Source organism: Quercus lobata, chromosome 12 (assembly GCF_001633185.2).
Source record: "Quercus lobata isolate SW786 chromosome 12, ValleyOak3.0 Primary Assembly, whole genome shotgun sequence".
Classification (NCBI taxonomy): domain Eukaryota; kingdom Viridiplantae; phylum Streptophyta; class Magnoliopsida; order Fagales; family Fagaceae; genus Quercus; species Quercus lobata.
This window is the reverse complement of record NC_044915.1, coordinates 17,024,678-17,044,148: the sequence shown is the minus strand read 5'-3', so window position 1 is coordinate 17,044,148 and position 19,471 is coordinate 17,024,678. Positions and strand designations below refer to the sequence as shown.

Here is a 19,471-nt window from a genome sequence, read left to right as displayed (position 1 = left end):
TAGGCTTTTTGTTGAATAATTAGATCACTTGTTGTTGTACGATCTTATCTTATTTTTGTTTGGTTTATGTTTGTTGTTATTAGGACTAATATTTATTATTGTTATTTAAGTTTTTTTTTTTTAAACAAATTTATAAAAGGGATTAAGGATTATGTTTAGGGGGCAAAATTAATTTTGGAGTAATGCTACGTCCACAATACTTTTATAATAAATCTTATGCAAAAAATTGTTATTGGTGGATAACAAAATAATATCAATATTGAGCTTAAATTAGAATTAGTAACAGTTTACATCATTAAATTTGTTGTAAAATTATTGTAAAAATGTTGTGAATGTTGCATTATTCTTATTTTTGTTGAACCCCAACTTTTTGTAATTCTCAAGTAAGGGTATTCAACATTTTTATTAAGGTGGTTAGAATAGGTTAGCTTAATGCATAAATTTTTTTTTTTTGACAAGTGTATATGCAATTTTTTGCAAGTTAGGGTGGTGTTGTGACCACCCTGGCTTGCACATAGAGTCATTTGTGTATATTTAAAATAAAATGACATGTCTAGTTAAAAAATTACTGGAACTAAGCCACATCCCTTGATTATATCCTCTCACCCATCATTTTTTGTGCAAATAATTATTAGGTTAGTTCACCTATGGATACACTCAAACCCAAATTCAATTTCACATTATATATATATATATATATATATATATTTTCGAGAAAGTGTCAACTTACTGTTAGATTTCAACATTTTCATATGAAACTGTTATGATACGTATTAAAAAAGAAAAAAAAAAGTGTACGAATAACAAAAGGATACTTAAGCATACAGTAAATTTGAGCGTGTCTCTCGACTTACTCTTGATAGGTAGGTCATTAAAAACAAACCATATGAAGTATACATAATAATTTCTTCTAAATTTTCAGTAAATAAAATAGCTATCACAAAAAGGCCACCCTCGTAACAAAAACTAAGGAGAGAAAAACAAGTGGGTAAGTCCCACATCGATTAAGAGTGAGTTTGAGTCAAGGTTTAAAGCCTTCTAACACATTTCAAGAGTTACCGACTTTTGTAATGGGTTAGTTGTGTGATATTAAACCTTCATCCCCATTCCCAGTTGTGTGTGTGTTTACTATCGAGTCTATCTCAAAAAAAAAAAAAAAAAAAAACTAAGGAGAGAAAACAATGGCTATCTACAAGTACCATTATATAGCTGAGCTGACACAGACAAACCAAAACCAAAACCAAAACCAAATTTATCGGTCTTGAACTCAATAATTTTGTCTTTGTCTTTTGGTTTCAGTTGAACACAAACCGGCGGCGTTAAAACTCTCAAAACTTTATATTTAACCCTTTCATCTCTCTCTCTCTCTCTCTGTGAAATTCTTTCTTATCTCGTCTTACAGAAACCCGAATATATCGGTATCTGTCTCTTTGCGGCTTTGCCCCCAATTTCCGGACTATTTACAACACTGTCCTTGGCTTTACTCACTTTTTTGTCTTTGTGCATATCTAAAGTCTCACTCAGACCAAAACCAAAACCCCCCTTCTCATAAAATATAGCAGAGAGTATTTGGGTTTTGGTTTGACACTCTCTCTCACTCTGTTCTCTGTTTTCACAAAAGTGGTCCGGCAGAGCAGAGCAGAGCAAGAGCAAGAGCAGAGTCTCCATTAACAAAGAGCACATACTCCTAAAAAAAGGTATGTAAAACTTTTTCCTTTCTTTTTGCGAGGCTTTGTTCTTGAATTGTTAATTTCTTTTAATAGTTTTTCTTTGATTAATGTTGCATGTTTATTTTCTGTTTGGTATGTATATAGTATCTTTATTTGATATCTGAATGTGGGGTTGGGTTTTTTTTTTTTGGTGGTGATTGTGGGTTTTTTTTTTTTCCTCATCATCTTTTGGGATTTGCATGTGATAATGGTTTCTGGGTTTATGAGGGATTGGAAAATTGAAGGGTATTTTTTTTGCAATGTGCATGGGGGTTTTGTGTTCATGAGATTTTTGAAGGGTTAAAAGAACTGAGCTTTGGACAATGTGAATAGAAAATTTGTGTTTACTGATCAGTTTAATTATCACTGTCGGTAAATTTGTCCTGCAAATGGGGTTTCCGGTGTGTGTTACCGGTTGTTGTTGCGGTTATGATTGGTGTTTTTGTTTGATAAGTGAACTTATGAACTAATCTGTGCTGTTTCTGCTACAGGGGTTTATGAATTAATGTGTTTGTTATAGCTAAGTGATTGACAAGTGAAAATGGTAGTTTATGTTTTATGTGGGGAGGGGGGGACTTGTTTTGTTGCTTGTTGGTGATAATAGCTTGTGTGATGTTGCTAGTATCATAAGTTTGTAGACTTAATTTTACCTACATTTCAGTATTTGAGAAGTAGGGGATAATGTATTTCTTCTTATTTGATCAATTGGCGAGTTACTTATAAAAAGAAAAAAATGATCAATCAGTGAGTTGCATTTATGATGTGTCTTTATTGTTAATAATGGTTTGTTGTTGTCTTACTGTTGAGTAAGTTTCATTACCCTGATTTGTGAGCAAATTCGAATTTATGAGTTTGATTGAACATGTGTTCAATTTCTAGATTCGGGCATGTCCACAAGTTTGATTGTCTGTCATGGCAGTACTTGTATGTTGTTCTGTTATTATCTTTACGTTTGTTGTAAGATCATATAGGAGAGACGACAAAATTAGTAAAGGACATGTAATTTAAGTCAGCTCTGCCCAGCATTACACCCTATTGGATCATGACATCAGTACCACTTTCATCACAGAGTGGCCGTATAACATGACATTAAGACACATGCTCATTTTTTTTTTTTTTTTTATTTTATAATTTTTTTAAAAGTTTTAGTAGATGCCTTTCATGCTTGGTTTAATGAAGTGAGTATTCCTATGTTACTCTTTTTCCTATTGACCTTAGTAGTAATAGATGAGATTCCATTAATTTTGTTTTCTGAAGTGATTTATTGGTCTGTAACTCATTAGTTGATGTGGGTTTAACACATTCACACCGAGAAAGGAAAACTAAAGTTTCTTGTTTTGTAGTACTTGTTGGTTTTAGGTTGTTGGTGCCGTAACTAATACCATTTGTTAGCCCCTTTTTTTTTTCTCTTCTGATATGTGGATTTCTCAAAAAATTGTGTAGTTGGGTTCAATTGATAGCCTAATGGTAATGGCATTATTTGTGGTGTCCCATGTTTGTGGTTTGAATACCACCTCCCCCTCCTGCATATCTACGTATAAAAAATTATTTAATTATATAGTTGAAATCACTCCAATAGTGTGTGGTATAGTTTATTGAATAAATTCCTTAGCTTATATATATCACAATTAGGAGAAATTAAGGATGGTGGTTCTAGAAGCTATATCGTTTCTATTACCATAATTGAACAAATTAAACCTGAATTGTTTCCTTTGGATATTGAAAAAACTTGGATATTTGACGTCTAGGGCCTAATTAGATGCACTTTTTAAACCTGCTTTCATTTTTTTCTTTTGTTGTTTAAAAGAAATTAATTTGTCTAGGTGTAGGGGTGGCAATTTGTGTTCACGTGTCGAGTTTGTGTCGTGTCGACTCATGAGTATTCGACAATATGGGTCAACACTAACCTGACATGTTTATTAAATGGGTCAAAATTTTTCAACCCTAACATGACCCATTTATTAAATGGGTCAATCATGTTGACCTGTTTATCTAATTTTATCAAAATGAGAAGAAAGAAATTTAATATTAACCAAATTGAACTATGAAAAACCAAAAAAATAAATATTTTTAATATAAAATTCAGAACTAACGAGTAACTGTATCACAAATAATCATTCAAAATTAAAGAATATCTCAATATCACATATAATCAATCATAACATGTCAAAGAAAATAAACCACAACTAATAAGTTTATATACTTAGGATTCGAAGGGTATATTGGTATATTGTCATTTCATTAAATGGGTTAGACAAGTCAAATGGGTTTCATGGATTGGACACTAACCCAACCTGTTTATTAAACAGGTCAGTCCTGTTAACTTGAATATGATACTAACCCATTAAGCCTCAACCCATAATCTGCTAATTTCGTGTCGGGTTCACAGGTCATGTCCAATTTTGCTACCCCTATATCTAGGTGTAGAGCGTTTGGTTGGGCGTTTTGTGTTTTCTATTTTAAAAATTACTTAAAAAACAGTTTGTAGACCAGTTTTTAGGGAATTCTAAAATGATTTTGGGTGTTTTGAAAACTTTTCCCAAAACCACAATAGTGATTGCTCCTTCAAAATCCATCAACCCAATTTCACTCCTTCGTCTTGGTGATTCTAGCGAAGAACAAAAGAAACAATTTCGGTGAAGAACTAGACAAAAGGCGATTTGTCACCTCCGATGTCTGTTTGGACTCCACTAAGGTGTGATTCAGTGGTTTAGGTTGGTGAATCAGAGCTTTTCTTGATGGGTTTGTTGGTGATGAGTGGCTTTAAATGGTGCAACTTGTGGGTTGTATGGGTTATGGTGGCTTGGAAAGTAACATGGGTGATCAGTGCTAGCTTTAAATGAAGAGTGGTGGTGGATTTAAGGGGATTCAGCTGATTTGAAGGGGTTTTATAGATACACACACGTATGCTTGTATGTATGTATGTATGTATGTATATAAATATTTGTATAAGTAATAGAATTTTATTGTAAATTAAAAGGGCTACTCTATGTTCATGATGGTGAACACAAAGCTTCTTGGAAAAGTACAAGTAAATTAATTGGAAAATCTAAGAGACTAAGGGTGGGAGGCTCATGTTACTTAAGAGTACTCTCTCAAGTCTCCTAACGTACTTTTTATCTCTTTTTACTATTCCTAAAGCTGTGGCTGCTAGATTGGAAAGTATTCATAGGAATATCCTTTGGGGGTCTTCTGAGGGGAGTTTCAAATATCCTTTGGTGGCTTGGGAAAAGGTGTGTTTACCCGTTGAGATGGGTGGTTTGGGGATAAGAAATGTGGTGCCTTTTAATCAACCTTTATTAGGGAAATGGCTGGGGAGATATGGTCATGAAGTTACCCATCTCTGGCGGCGAGTTATCTCCTCTAAATATGGTGAGGGTCAAGGGGGGTGGAGTACTAATGTTTGCAGGAGGACTTATGGGTGTGGCCTTTGGAGAAGCATTAATGAAGGGTGGGAGAGCTTTTCTAAGCATCTGACTTTTGTAGTGGGGGAAGGCACTCGTATCCGCTTTTGGCATGATAGGTGGATTGTTGACAATACTCTAAAAGATCTCTATCTTGAGCTCTATGTGTGTTCAGTGGTCAAGGATGCTTGTATCTTTGAGTTTTTGTGGATTCCAGAAGGGGGTACTGTTAGAGTGTGGAATTTAAGGTTTTATAGAGCTTTTGAAGATTGGAAGTTGGTTGCATCTTATTCTCTACTTCAGCTTATCCAAACTTGTATTCCTCAGGGTGATAGGAGAGATACTCTTTACTGGCGGGCGGCGGCTTAAAGGTGATGATAAGTTTGACACCCGGTCTTACTACCATGCGATTCGGGGTGCTTCGAATTCTTTGTTTCCTTGGAAGGGTGTTTGGAAACCAAAGATTCCTAAGCGCGTGGCGTTCTTTTTGTGGACAGCTGCACATGGTCGGATCCTCACTTTGGATAATTTAATGATATTCTTTGTTTCCTTAGAAGGGTGTTTGGAAACCAAAGATTCCTAAGCGTGTGACGTTCTTTTTGTGGACAGCTACATATGGTTGGATCCTCACTTTGGATAATCTAATGATTAAGGGTCGCCCTTTGGCTAATAGGTGTTGCATGTGTTGCTATAATGGGGAGTCGGTTGATTACCTTCTTCTTCATTGTCCTGTTACCCATTCCCTATGGACTTTTATGCTATAGGCCTTTGGTATTCATTGAGTTATGCCAGGATTGGTGGTGGGTTTGTTATCTTGTTGGCATCAATGGCTTGGGAAGCATTATTCAGACATTTGGAACTTGGTTCTAGGGTGCTTAATGTGGATTGTGTGGTTGGAATGAAATCGTCGATTTTTGAGGACAAAGAAAAGACGTTGGATGAGTTAAAGGTTTTATGCCATCGTAGTCTTTTGAAGTGATCTCGTTGTTGGGGTTTTATGGATTGTTCTTCTCTCTTTGAGTTTTTTTCCTCGCTTAGCTTAGTTCCCTGGCTACCCTCTGTTTGTTGTGTTGTTTGTTTCTTTTATTTCTTGTTGTTTATCATCATGAACTTCTTTTTTTTTTTTTCATTTTTCTCTCATTCATAATAGCTTGCTTATTACCTATCAAAAAAAAGAAAAAAAAAAAGAAAATCTAAGAGAAAGGTGGAAATCAGAAATTGAAGTACAATTAGTAAAACCCCATGTCCTAGACCAATCAAACAAGGGATGGAACAACAAAGTCTTCAATTGATCAATAGGTCTCTCAATTTCCTCAAAAGTGTGATTGTTTCTTTATTTCCACATTAACCATCACATAAGCCGACACCAAATTCCATACATTCGAAGAATGTTTCCCAAACCAGTTGCGCCAACCAAAGAGAAGGGATGCTACCTTGTCCGGCAACACCCAATGAATCCCAAAGATCATAAATAATTTACTCCATAAAGCATGAGCCTCACAATGGATCAAAAAAGATTCATTGTTTCTCCATTGCACTGACATAAACAACACCAATTGACTAGCAATAATTCCCTCTTGTTGAGGTTGTCAATTGACCACAAAAAGAATGATACCCCATAGGGACCTTGGCATGCCAAATATTTTTCCATAAAAATGAGTGAGTATTAGTTCCACAGATGGCATTATAAAAAGAGCAAACATTGAAATTACCATGCCCGGTTAACTTCTGCAACTTATCATCCCCCACCCCCCTAGGCAATTTTGTATAAATATGATCTAAGAATGAGCACACTGCCTACATCTCCCAATCATGAATATCCCAATGAAAACACAAATTATAGCTTCTTAATGTCCCTTGTGATGGGGGCTCTAACACATTAGAGGCTAAAGCACCCTTATTTGCTGAGCAATCAAATAGATCAAGGTATATATCCTTTATAGGAAGATGGTCACTCCAAGTATCATACCAAAACCATATTTTATTGCACTCCCCAAGCACAAAAACCACACATGAGAAAAAATTATCCTAACCCGCTCTAATGCTCTGCCACAACCCACACCCGTGCGTACCTCTACTGACCCTTGTACACCATGCCCCTCTATCCTCACCATATTTGGCTACAATGACCTGTCGCCACAAATGAGTGGCTTCATACCAAGACCGCCATAAGAATTTTCCAAGTAATGCTTGATCAAAGCTCCCTATCCTTGTAATCCCAAACTACCAAACTCAATGGGAGAGCATACCTTATCCCTTGTCACCAATGGGTAGTTGAATTTATCCTCCGAAGCTCCCCACAAGAAGTTCCTTAGGTATTTTTTCGAATCTATCAACCTCAAACTTGGAAATAGTAAATAAAGATTGATAATATGTTGGTAGGCTTGATAATTTACTCTTTAAAAGGGTAAGTTGGCCTCCCATAGACAAGTATAACCTCTTCCAGCCAGCTAATTTTCACTCCATCTTTTCTAATATAGGGTTCAATGTAGACTTTGCCTTGTAATGAGCCGCCAACGGCATCCCCAAGTAGGTCATTGGCAAGCTCTCTACTTTGCAGCATAAAATCTCAGTTAATGCATCCAAGTTGCCCACCTCTTCTATGGGGACTTTTCAGTCTTGTCCACATTAATTTTCAATCCCGTAATAACACCATTCTAATGTACAACAATTGCTCCCTAGATGCATCGCAGAATAAAATTGTGTAATCAGCAAAATGATGTGAGACACTCAGCCCTGCAGGTGCTTTCACACCTGCTCAAAATTCTCAAATAAAACCTTCCTCCTCAGTTTTCTTGAGTATTCTACTCAGCACCTCTATAACCGATGAAAAAGGAGAGGTGAAAAGGGGTCTCCTTGCCTTGGGCCACGGGAACTACTGAAGAATTTGGCTGGAGTCCCATTTACTAAATCTGAAAATTTAACAATAGAGATACAAGCTTTAGTCCATCGTCTCTATCTCTCCGTAAATCCCATCCTCTCCATCAAGTAAAACAAGGATTTCCAATTTGTGTGGTCAGAAGCCTTTTCTATGTCAAGCTTGCACAACACACCTGGAATACGACTCTTCACTATACTGTCTAAGCATTCATTGGCAATTAGAACTGAATTCAGAATCTGCTGGCCTCCTACAAATACATTCTTGGAAGTAGAGACTAATTTATCTAGAACAAGGCTGTTATGTACTTTGGGTGGTAATGGGCTTTTGCGAGTTAGCAGCGGCAGATTTTGCGGTTGGTGGAGTTTGGGGATTTGATGATGATGCAACCTTGTTGGATTTGGTTCTATGAGTGAGGTTTGGTTGTAGCTTGTGAGTTTCTGTGCTGCAACTTTTAGTATGGAAGCTGAGCTTTCTTTTAATTATAGACGATCTTTACAGTTTAAAGAGCACTGATTCGTGTCCAAAGGAAAAGAAATGGAGGTATAAGAAGAAAGAGAGGATTCGTAAGCTTGATTGTATGAAATGGCATCTTTCCAGGAAAAAGTTGCATAAATTAACTATACTTTCCCACCAGTAAAGATTAGAGGTATAAGATTTGGAGGACAATTGAGAATAGTCTGTTTTCATGTTGATGAGTGAGGAGACTAGTTGGTGTGCGTTTGACTGGCAGTTCAGGTCTTTTAGGTAGATTCCAATCTTATTATCACTCATGTGTTTTGCATCTGGGGATAAGAAGTCAGTTTGTGCTCGGTCTCACCTGAATGTTTCATGCAAAGAATATGATGGTTTTGTTATTTGGTGGTATGAATTGGTGTCAAACAATTGGTTCAAGGGTCCTATGATCAGTCCTAAGTGTGTGTGGGGGTTTTTTTTTGTTTTATCCACCACCAATGGCACTTGTGCTTTTGTTGTTGGCAGCATTGGAGTGGAAGATTGAGGGGAGTGGGGACCTTTCCGGCCATTGCATCCTGCCATCAAGGCTTGCCCATGGCTTCTCCACCAGTCAAAGGGCTTGGTCAAACAGAGAGCTTAAAAAATATGATTTTTGTTTTTATGGTTTTCTAAAAATGTTTTTTTGAGATGCATCTTTCCAAAGATTTTTCTTACTTTGAGAACGACTTAAGCAATTTTTTGTTTCAACTCAAGAACAGTTTTTAAAAAGTTTTTGAAACACTTATAAAAAAAAAACAAACCAATCAGGCCCTTAATTTATTGTTGGTATCTGCTTGCTAGTGTCACCCTTTCACCCTTTTAGTGCCTTTGGTGGAATGGTGAATGATAAACCTATAGGTATCTTAATAACTAATTTTCCTCCATGTGATACAAGAAAATCTTTGCCAATTATCTTTCCTTTCCTCTTAAAATGTTATATAACACTGAGAATATGTTGGAAGAGTTAAAAGTTCCATGCCAACATAGTCTTTTTGATTAGTCTCGGTGCTGGGGTTTTACGGAGTGTTCCTCTCTTTCAGAGTTTATGTTTTCTCTAAGAATAGCCTCTTGATTTCAGAAACTGAAGATGTTTACCTATGGAAAAAAATTCTTTGGAAGATTAAAACTAAACTTTGAGATAGATTTTTAGGAGGTATATGTAACTTATTTATTCAGTTTCTATATCATGGTCACACTAACAGAAGATCTTTGGTGATATGGTTTAACATTTTCTTGCTGAGGGAGACCTAAGCAATGTGATTCCAATAAATGGTGAAGAGGACCTTAATTAGAAAACCACGAAGTTTCTTATGATAAAAAATTTGGTAATCTTTGCAATTTTTGAAATGGGTTTACATCTTACACATTAGTCTAATTTATTTATTTATTTTTTAACTAATATGTTTGGAAGGTTTACTGTATGTTTACTAACAAGTGTGTTTTCTTCTTCGGCCCTAAACCATTTTGGCTGTAAAGTTACCGAAGTAGTGGTATGAGCTTTTGAGAGACGTGAAATTAGGCCTATAGTGCTACCTACAAGAGACTACCTACTATGATAGCAAACATCTTTAGGCAAGCATATCTGAGAGGTTTTGGTTGAAGGTGGCTTTTAGATATTTATAAAAAGATCTCAGAAGTAATTTCATGACTCCTATTGATTTCCAATTGAATTCTTAGCATTTTCTTGAGTCGTCTTAATTGATCAGTGGTTTAATTTACTATGGGTGTGTACTTGGGCATGCCATGCAAGTAAACATTGTTGGTAAAGGAGAGGCATGGTGGGTGTTTCTTGTTATGCCTTCCGTATTTTACTCTTAGCAGGCTTTCTAAACAGGTCAAGTTTTATTCAGATTGTTTTACTACTATCTTAATTTCTGTACATGGTGAATTTTTACGGTTGTTTGATCTTCCTTGTTCTAATGCTTTTGGTTTGATATAGGTTGCTTTATTTGTCTCCATACCAAGCCCCATGGACAATGAATTGTATGAAGAGCAACAAGTCCCATCTGGTCTTCTCACTGGCATAAGTTTTAATATTTCAACTCAGACAGATACAGTAAGCACTTCTTCAAGATTAATGCTATGTTGGTTGTTGATTTTCTGAGAACTAGGAAATATCCATTCCCATTTCTTTTTTTTTTGGGGTGATCCTTTGGTATACCAATATGTTCATTTTTATTTTAAATGAATTTACTACTCATACATATAATATAAAGAAAACTCGTTCATTCTTTGTAGTATGTGGATTGGATGCATCACTCATTCAAGTAGATTGAATGCCTTGCAAATTAGTAGCTGTCGGTACTAAAAAAAATAAAATGGTGACTTATCTCCATTTTCATCTGGTAGTGGGTTGGGTTAATTAATTAATCTGCCCAGCCCACATTTACCAGGAGAACATTTGGGTATAGGATAAATCTGAGGAATCAAAGATGAGTAAGGTTCAGATTTTAGTGAATTTATTAACTTGATGACACTTTAGATAATTTTGATAGAACACGCAAATATATGTTTACTTAGGTGTATTTGGTTGGAATGAAATAAATGGACATTTTAGCTTACTGGAGATTGTGGCTGCATTCTTGTTATTAATTTTCTTTTAATAAGTAAACTGAAAAAAAAAAAAAAAAGCTTGCTGGAAATCGGGTCCACATCAACGTGTGCTTTTGATCACATAACCCTTTTAATAGTCACATGACCTATTTAATCACTAACATATGGTCACGTGACTTGTTTTTGTGATGTGATTAAAAAGAAAACTTGGATAGTGGTGCAGACACCAGATGCACGCCACCAATTACATGATTGGACAATAGAGGCCCTCTACCCATTGGGCTTGAGTTCGATTGGTTTATTAGACCTTATTGATTACAAGTTGAATTATTCTTGTAATTGATTACAAATTTTTTCTTGATATGATATGGATCCATAGTTGACCCCAAATTTTTTGGAACTAAGGCTTTGTTGTTGTTGTTGATATGGTGCAACTTAGTAAGTTTTACTTAAAGGCTCCAAAAAACATTATTGAGTACCTTGATTTTGATGAATAAAATCTTGTGAGAGTTTCCATGGCTTAGTGGTGATTCCATACAATCTCTAGGTGGGGAGGTCAATGTACTTTAGACTTTGATTGAAAGGATGGAAAAGTGGGGGATAGAAAATATCGGAAGCATTGATGTGATGACAAGTGCCTTCCACCCAAAGTGGTATGTCGTAGGTTCGAGTCCATGAATCAACCTCTCCAAAAAAAATTGGGGTTAAGGCTGCTTACCCTATCACCCTTATCATACCTTGCAAAAGTGGGAACTCTGTGCATTGGGTACAAGTATTTATTGAAAAGTATGGGGAAAGAAATGATTTTTCTTTGGCCTCGCATGTTTGGTTGGAGGGATAGAGAAGTAGAAGAGTGAAGCATGAAAAAGGAATATAACTTTCATTTGTTTGGTTGGGAGGAATTTTTTTATTGATAAATAATGAATTTTATTCTATCTAAAAAAGATCACCCAAGTATACAAACGGGAACAATACAATCAATCATGCAAGTTACAATAATCAATCAAATCAGAAACAGAACATGGTGATAAAGAACCCACAACTGACATCCAATCCAATATGGTTTTAAAGAAAGACAGCTTAAGATCAGGCAAATTTCTTTTAGAATCCCCAAAGCTTTGGTCATTCCGCTCTTGCCTAATACACCATAGTCTTCAATCCTTGTTTACTTTTATTTCATATTAAGTGTCATTTATCAATTCCTCCTTTGGCTGTTCTTTTCGTAATGTGTGTTTCTGGATATGAAAATGATGCTTTTAACAAAGTATTTGTCCTATTAGCATATGGCATTGAATGATTGAAATAACTGATCATTCCTTTGGTTTATCTTTTAGGGGTTAATTAGATGATGGTTTTAAACGACTAAGAAGTTTTTTTCCAAATCAAATGAAACTTTTTAACATTGTGATACTGTAACAGGAGAAGATGTCTGGTCTAGCAATTAATTCAGTCAGTGAGGTCACTGATCCTATGTTGGGACTCCCAAATCCGTCCTGTCAATGCTCGACATGTGGTGCCAAAGATTTAAAACACTGTGAAGGTGTAATGGGCATGTGATGCCAAAATTATGCCACGTAACTCCTTTTCCTTGTACTTTTACTCGAAATTGTACTAAACTATTGCTTTTATTGTCTTTTCAAGGTCATTTTGGGCATATTAAATTCCCATGCACTATACTCCACCCTTATTTTCTATCGGAAGTTGCAAAGATTCTGAATGAAATTTGTCCAGGATGTAAATCTATCAGGCGAGAACTATGGGTCAAGGTCAGGTACCTCACTCCTTGTGCTGAACAGTAGAACTGTTGTTTTGTTGTCTAAGTAAAAAATAAGTATGCTGTGTATTGCAGCTTACTGCTTGATTCATTTATATGATAGAGCATTGAATTACATTTGCTAGCATGAAATTTTTTCCTATTTATTTATTATTTATCCTGAACTCATTTCTCAAATATCCTTGGTTTTTATTTATTATTATCATCATTTTTTTGTAAGACTAGTTTTTAATTTTAGTTGCTAAAAATAGCTGTATCAACAAACCTATTGGGCAGCAGAATTGGCTAGGACCATGTCTCATGAAATGGAGGTTCTAAGTTCAAATCTCCCCCTTCCCCCCTTCCCCTTGGGGGATGTTATATGGTGTATCCGATACATGATATCCTTTTTCCTCTCCTTAGGTCTAAAACTCTTTAATTTATTTTTTATAAATAAAAAGCTGTATCAGCATTGACGTCAACATGAGAGCATCTTGTATAGATCTTTTGGGTTAAAACTGGTTTTGACTTTTTGTAAAAACTGCATCTCCCTTTTCTACTATTGTAATGAAATTGAATCATTTGTCTGATAGGGAATCCCTTTCTGTTTATTATGAAAAAAAGAAAAAGGGTACAACCTAAGGAGCACAGGAACGGGTATGGACCGTATGGTATGATAGGATATTTTATATGAAAATACTGCAATTCTTGAAAAACTAGGATATGATATGGGGAATGCATATATTAATTAAAATTATTTATATTTATATTTTTAAGACATTGTTAAGCATATATAAGAACAATAATGGATAATAAAGTGAATCTAGGAGGTGTCAACTAGTTAAGCTATAAGTCTCTTAGGGTGTGTTTGTTTTGGGTGAAAATGGTTTCAGGAAATCATTTTCCGTAAAATAGGCTGTTTGGTTGGTTTGGAAAATTGAATTTTCCGGAAATCATTTTCAGTTGATCGTAAATTAGTAGCATTGACCACGGAAATCCATTTCCGTTCCTATTTTCACTTCAAATGATTTCCGGAACTGGGGACGTGTAAGGGAGAACGAGAGAGCTCACAGACGCGTCGTCGATCGTGAAGCACAGATCGCGTCGTCGATCGTGAAGCACCGATCGCGCCGTCGAACACGAAGCACCGCGCCGATCGACGCGAACGGTGCTTCGCGAGATCGCGCCGTCGATCGCGATCCGAGATCGCGATCTCGCGAAGCACCGCGCCGATCGCGAGATCGCTAACGGTGCTTCGCGCGCCGTCGATCGTGAGATCGCGCTAGTTCTTCTGGGTTTTGTAAGTGTTTTTCTGGGTTTTGCCTCTTCCTTCTTCTTTTCCAAACACCAGAAAATATTTTACGAAATTTTTTTTGAAATGCAACCAAACACATGAAAACATTTTCCTTTCCGGGTAATAGTATTTCCGGAAAATGGAATATTTTCCGAAAATGCTTTTACACGAACCAAACATAGCCTTAGTGACACACATGCAGAGGTATTCCAAAAGTATTGGGTACAAATACATATCAGATACAGATACTTGCAAAAATGAAGCATTCGTGCTTCCTAGCGTACAGCTCAATTACGTTAGAAATATCCAAAAGGCCCCTTAACAAATTATGATCTAAAAAATTCAAATGGTTAGGATAATCGAATAGAGTGGAAAAGATTTAGCCTCCCATCACTTTCAACCACATAAGTGATTTAGGAAAATACTATAGCTCAAATACTATAGCTTATTGAGCATAAGCTCATTAAAAATATTCCAAAATTATACATCATTTTAACTGTATAAAATTCTTTTATTTTGTACTGATCTATTGTGGACAATATATTTCTTTTATACAAGCTATCAATTACACATACACCACTTTTTTTATGGATTTTACTGTGGAATAGATTAATTAGCTAAATTGATGTTTCCTAGTTGTTTGCTTCTTGTTGATGGCGTTTTATGCTTGCCTAATCGTGCATGTAGCAGGGTGGAGATTTGGTATCTAGCCATAATCGGCCTAAGGGCTGCAAATATTGTGTTGTAAGTTTGTTATGCTCTTATTTTCTTCTTTCTCTGGGAAAATTACATATTAAACCCTATAATTTCGGGGGTGTAACAAGTTAAACCCTAAAGTCTGAAAAAGTGGCAACTTAAACTTAATAGTTTCAAAAGTAACAAATTAAACCCTTGGTCCATATTAAATTCCAAACACAATGTAATTCCACTTAAATGGGTGAGATTTAATTTGTTACTTTTTGAAAATTCAGGGTTTTATGTGTTACTTTTAAAACTATAGGGTTTAATTTGTTACAAACATAAATTATTGGGTTTAAAATGTAATTTTCCCTCTTTCTTTTTGCGCCGCTGTGATTTTAAAATCATGACTTCTGTAATAAATAGGGACATTCAATAGAGTGGTATCCAACAGTGAAATTTAAAGTTTCCTCTAAGGAACTCTTTAGGAGAAGTGCAATTATAGCGGAGGTAAATGAAAAGTTGCTAAAGCAGAAGAAAAGATTAAGGAGTTTGCCTGCTGATTTTTGGGATTTTATTCCAAAAGATGAACAGCAAGAAGAAAGTTGTTTGAAACCAAATAGAAGGGTTCTATCACATGCCCAGGTAACATTGCCTTCCTATATAGATGTCTCAAATGTGCATCCTGTTTAGTCATTTGTATTAATGTAAATATGTATGCTTATTTGTTATTTCAAACTAGCATTTCCTGAATAGTTTTTTTTTTTTTTTTGCTTTGTCAATTCAATAATTACAATGGGGGAAGGGGTATTTGAATCCTGGATGTCTTTGTTGGAAACACCTGGAGGTGCTAGTTGCGCTACAAGGTTCTTGGTAGCATTTCTTGAATGGTTGTATTTGGAAACCACAGACATTTCTTGATCATTTATCAAACTATGAAACTCATATACTTGCATAAACAGACATACACATGAGCACATGTTTCTCTGGATGTGCATGCAACTTCCAGATAATTGGTTGTTCTCTTTTTCTCTTTCCCAGCTTCTCTATGGACATGAGAGTCTATTATCTCCAGATTTGCTTCTCACCTAAAACAATTCAAGGGAAGGCTGTTTATTTTCCAAGTGATCCTCTGCTTTCTTATGATACATCCATAATCAATCTTGGATCTCCTGCAATTCATAACAAAAGCCCATTCATACAATAATTTTTGCATATCCTTCAATGCTCTAGCTCAAATTGCACCTCAAAATTAACTAGGTGTATCTGTAACATACTAATAAAAAAAAGAAAGGGAAATGTTAATGGATGCCCTTAGGGTAATGGTTAATAATTCATTTAAAGAAAGTTTTTATGGACAAGAAAAAAGCGCAATCAATGTTTTGACAATTTTTTTCCATTTCCTATAAAAGTGGTGTCAAAACTTTCCTAAAATGGATTGTTAACCATTGCCTTAAGGACATCCAATAGCATGGCCCAAAAAGAAAAAAGAAGAAGATTAAGTATAAGTTTAACTAATTAGTTTGTGCTAGTTTAGGTTATTTTAGTAATAGTATGTCTAAAAATAGTACTCGTGGCCACTGACTTGCAGTTTTCTCTAGATTCATCCATTTTTACTCATCCAACTCTTTAGAGGTGGAATCTACCCAATGATTTAATATCTTTTTTCCTTTTATTTTTTGATAGGTAAAAATAATATTATTGGAAAGAGACTATGTCGTGAGAATAATATCTACTTATGAATTGACTCTATGAAGGAGTGAATAGAGAATTAATGAAGGATGCTTGTATTTGAGAAGACTTGCACTCCACCTCTTCAAAAATATGCCGATTTCGTTCCCTCCATTTAGTCCACATCAAACATAAAGGGATAAGATTTCAGATATCCGAAATTGGTCCACGACCTTGCCACCCACATAATAAATCAAGAACGTTTTCCTGTAAAACGCACTGAACCCCAAACATCCTAAAAATAAAGCTCCATAACTCGAAAGCCATGTTACAATGAATCAAGAGGTGATCCATAGTCTCCTTGCTACAATGGCACATACAACACCAACTCACCATTGAAAAGAATATCTTGATGAGATTCTTAGTGGTGAGAATCTTCCTCCGAGCTGCTGTCCACACAAAGAAAGAAACTCTCTGAGGGGCCTTGGGTCTCCATATGGTCTTCCAAGGAAAAAGCATAAGGGTTGAGCCTTGCAATTTCTCATAAAAAGATTGCATAGTGAACTCCCTATTACTCTTTAACTTCCATATCATCCTATCATTCCCCTCCCTAAGGGGAGTATGAGAGTCTAATAAATGGAAAAATGAAGCCACCTCATCAATCTCCCACCCCAAAGGGAGTATGAGAGTCTAACAAATGGAATAATGAAGTCACCTCATCAATCTCCGAATTGTTAAAATTTCTTATGAATTCCACATGCCAATTCCTACTCTGCCCCTCTACCTATCTCTCCAATAATGATTCCACAGAAGCATTCTTATCCACGACAATTTCAAACAGTACAGGAAACATTAGTTTTAAAGGCTGATCCCCACATCAAATACCATGCCAAAATTGAATTCAACTACTAGAACCCACAACAAACTGAATGCATCGTAAGAAATGATCCCCCTTCATTCTAATGCTCCTCCAGAACCCACAGCCATGAGTGCATCAAACAGGTTTCGATAACAATCCACCCCATTCCTCCCCATTTTTCACAATATCAACCTGTCTCCAAAATTTTTCTCCTCCAACCCAAACCTCCATAGCCACTTTCCCAACAAAGATTGATTGAAAGTGGTAAGTTTTCAAATCCCCAACCCTCCATAAGCCAAAGGACTGCATACCTTATCCCATCCCACCAAGTGGTGCTTGAATTCCGCTCTAAACCACCCCACAAAAAATTCCACTGTAACATCTCTATTCTATTTGCCACACTAGTGGGAATGGTGAATAAAGATAAATAATAGGTAGGCAAGCTTGAAAGCGTGCTCTTTAATAACGTCGACCTTCCTCCTTTAGATAAGTACATCCTCTTCCAACCAGATAAATGACGTTCAAATTTCTCCAAAATAGGATTCCAAATGTTATATGTGCAAGTGGTTTTTGGTTGCTCTGGAGTTGTGGGACATGGTTTTTGGTTTATTTGGAGTTTGTTGGGTTATGCTAATGTCTGTTGTTGAGTTTTTTGCTTGCTAGCAAGGTTGATTTGGTTGCCATCGCAATGGAGATATATGGATGGTTGTTCCTCATTGTTTGATGTGGTGTATTTGGAAGGGAAGAAATAGTAGGTGTTTTGAAGACAATGAGCGTTCTATGCTTGCTCTCAAGCTTCTATTTTTCAGAACCTTATTGGACTGGTTCTCAGTGTGGAGAAACCAACCTTTTTCTTCTATTTTGGATTTACTTGATTTATGTAATTTTTGTATTTGATATGTTCACCCTTGTATACTTCCTGTGTACTTGGGTGTCTCTCTCTTTTTGATATCAATAAATCCTTATTATTTATCAAAAAAAAAAAAATTGCCATTGATTTAGAAGAGGCCCCTAATGGCATTCTAAGATAAGTCATAGGCAAAGATCCCACCTTGCAATACAAAGGATCTGCCAGTTCATGTATATTCTCCACTTCACCCACCAGTACCATCTCACTTTTTCCCAAATTAACTCGCAACCTGGTCACCGTCTCAAAACAAGTTAGTAACAGTCGAATATACAGTTGCGGCATCACACAAAAGAATGGTTTCATCAGCAAATAAAAGATGTGAGACAAACAAACCACTAGCAATAGAATTTCCCACCTTAAAACCTCTAATAAGTCTTTCCTCCTCCATCTTCTGTAGCATTCTACTGAGAACTTACATGACAAGGATGAAGAGCAAAGGAGATAAAGGATCCCCTAGAAAGGTAGGTGTAGAAATAATTTTATCCTGCACTTCTTTCAATCTATTTGCCATCACCTTAGCCACAATTTTATGTGCTTCCAATCAAATTGATAGGTCTAAAATCTCTCCCATTAATAGCATTATGTTTCTTTGGGATTAATGCTATAAATGGGAATTAAGGGATTTTTTTGAACTTACAGTATTTATGAAATTCCTTAAAAACAGCAAACATATCTGCTGCAACCACCCTCCAACAGTGCTGGAAAAAAGCCATGGTGATGCCATCTGGACTTGGGGATTTATCCCCTTGAAAATTCTTCACCACCTGAGTAATTTCCTCCTTCTCAAAAGTAATTTCCTCCTTCTCAAAAGGCGTTTAAAGCATGCGACATTCATCCTCCCCAATGCTAGCAAGATTAAGTCCATAAACCTTTGGATTCTATCCCGCTGTTTCTTGGTACAAGTTATCGTAAATTGGCACAATCTGATCCCTCACTTACTCATTTTCTTCCTGTACCACTCCACCTACTTCCAACACCCTCAGATGGTTATATTTCCTGTGAGAATTAGCCAACTTTTGAAAATATTTAGTATTATTATCCCCTCTTTCGATGAAGTAGCTCTTGACTTATGTCTCCAAGATATCTCTTTTAAGGAAATAAGACAATCCAACTCAGATTTTACCTACTCTATTTGTCGCCTCTCTTCCTGGGTAAGGCCATGCAAACATTCCTTTTCATCTGACTTCAACACGTCACCCAACAAGCACCTTTTATTAACCCCTACATTTCCAAACTCCATTTTATTCCATCGCTTAAGATCCTCTTT

The 19,471-nt window shown here is 36.0% G+C and overlaps 1 protein-coding gene across 4 annotated transcripts in view; it reads left to right on the top strand.

Annotated features, from left to right (window-relative positions):
• The first annotated feature begins 1,151 nt into the window (after positions 1-1,151).
• The window catches only part of LOC115969816 (DNA-directed RNA polymerase IV subunit 1-like), a 41,540-nt gene continuing 23,220 nt past the window's right edge, over positions 1,152-19,471 (top strand). The window contains exons 1-6 of one of the 4 annotated variants that reach the window (XM_031089430.1): positions 1,152-1,697; positions 10,426-10,542; positions 12,459-12,579; positions 12,681-12,805; positions 14,777-14,830; positions 15,191-15,409. In XM_031089430.1, the coding sequence (XP_030945290.1) occupies positions 10,456-10,542; positions 12,459-12,579; positions 12,681-12,805; positions 14,777-14,830; positions 15,191-15,409 (606 nt within the window). In that variant the 5' untranslated portion in view covers positions 1,152-1,697; positions 10,426-10,455. Of the gene's footprint in view, positions 1,698-9,878; positions 10,321-10,425; positions 10,543-12,458; positions 12,580-12,680; positions 12,811-14,773; positions 14,831-15,190; positions 15,410-19,471 lie in introns of those variants that run through there. The other 3 variants (XM_031089431.1, XM_031089434.1, XM_031089432.1) reach the window with 3 other exon arrangements.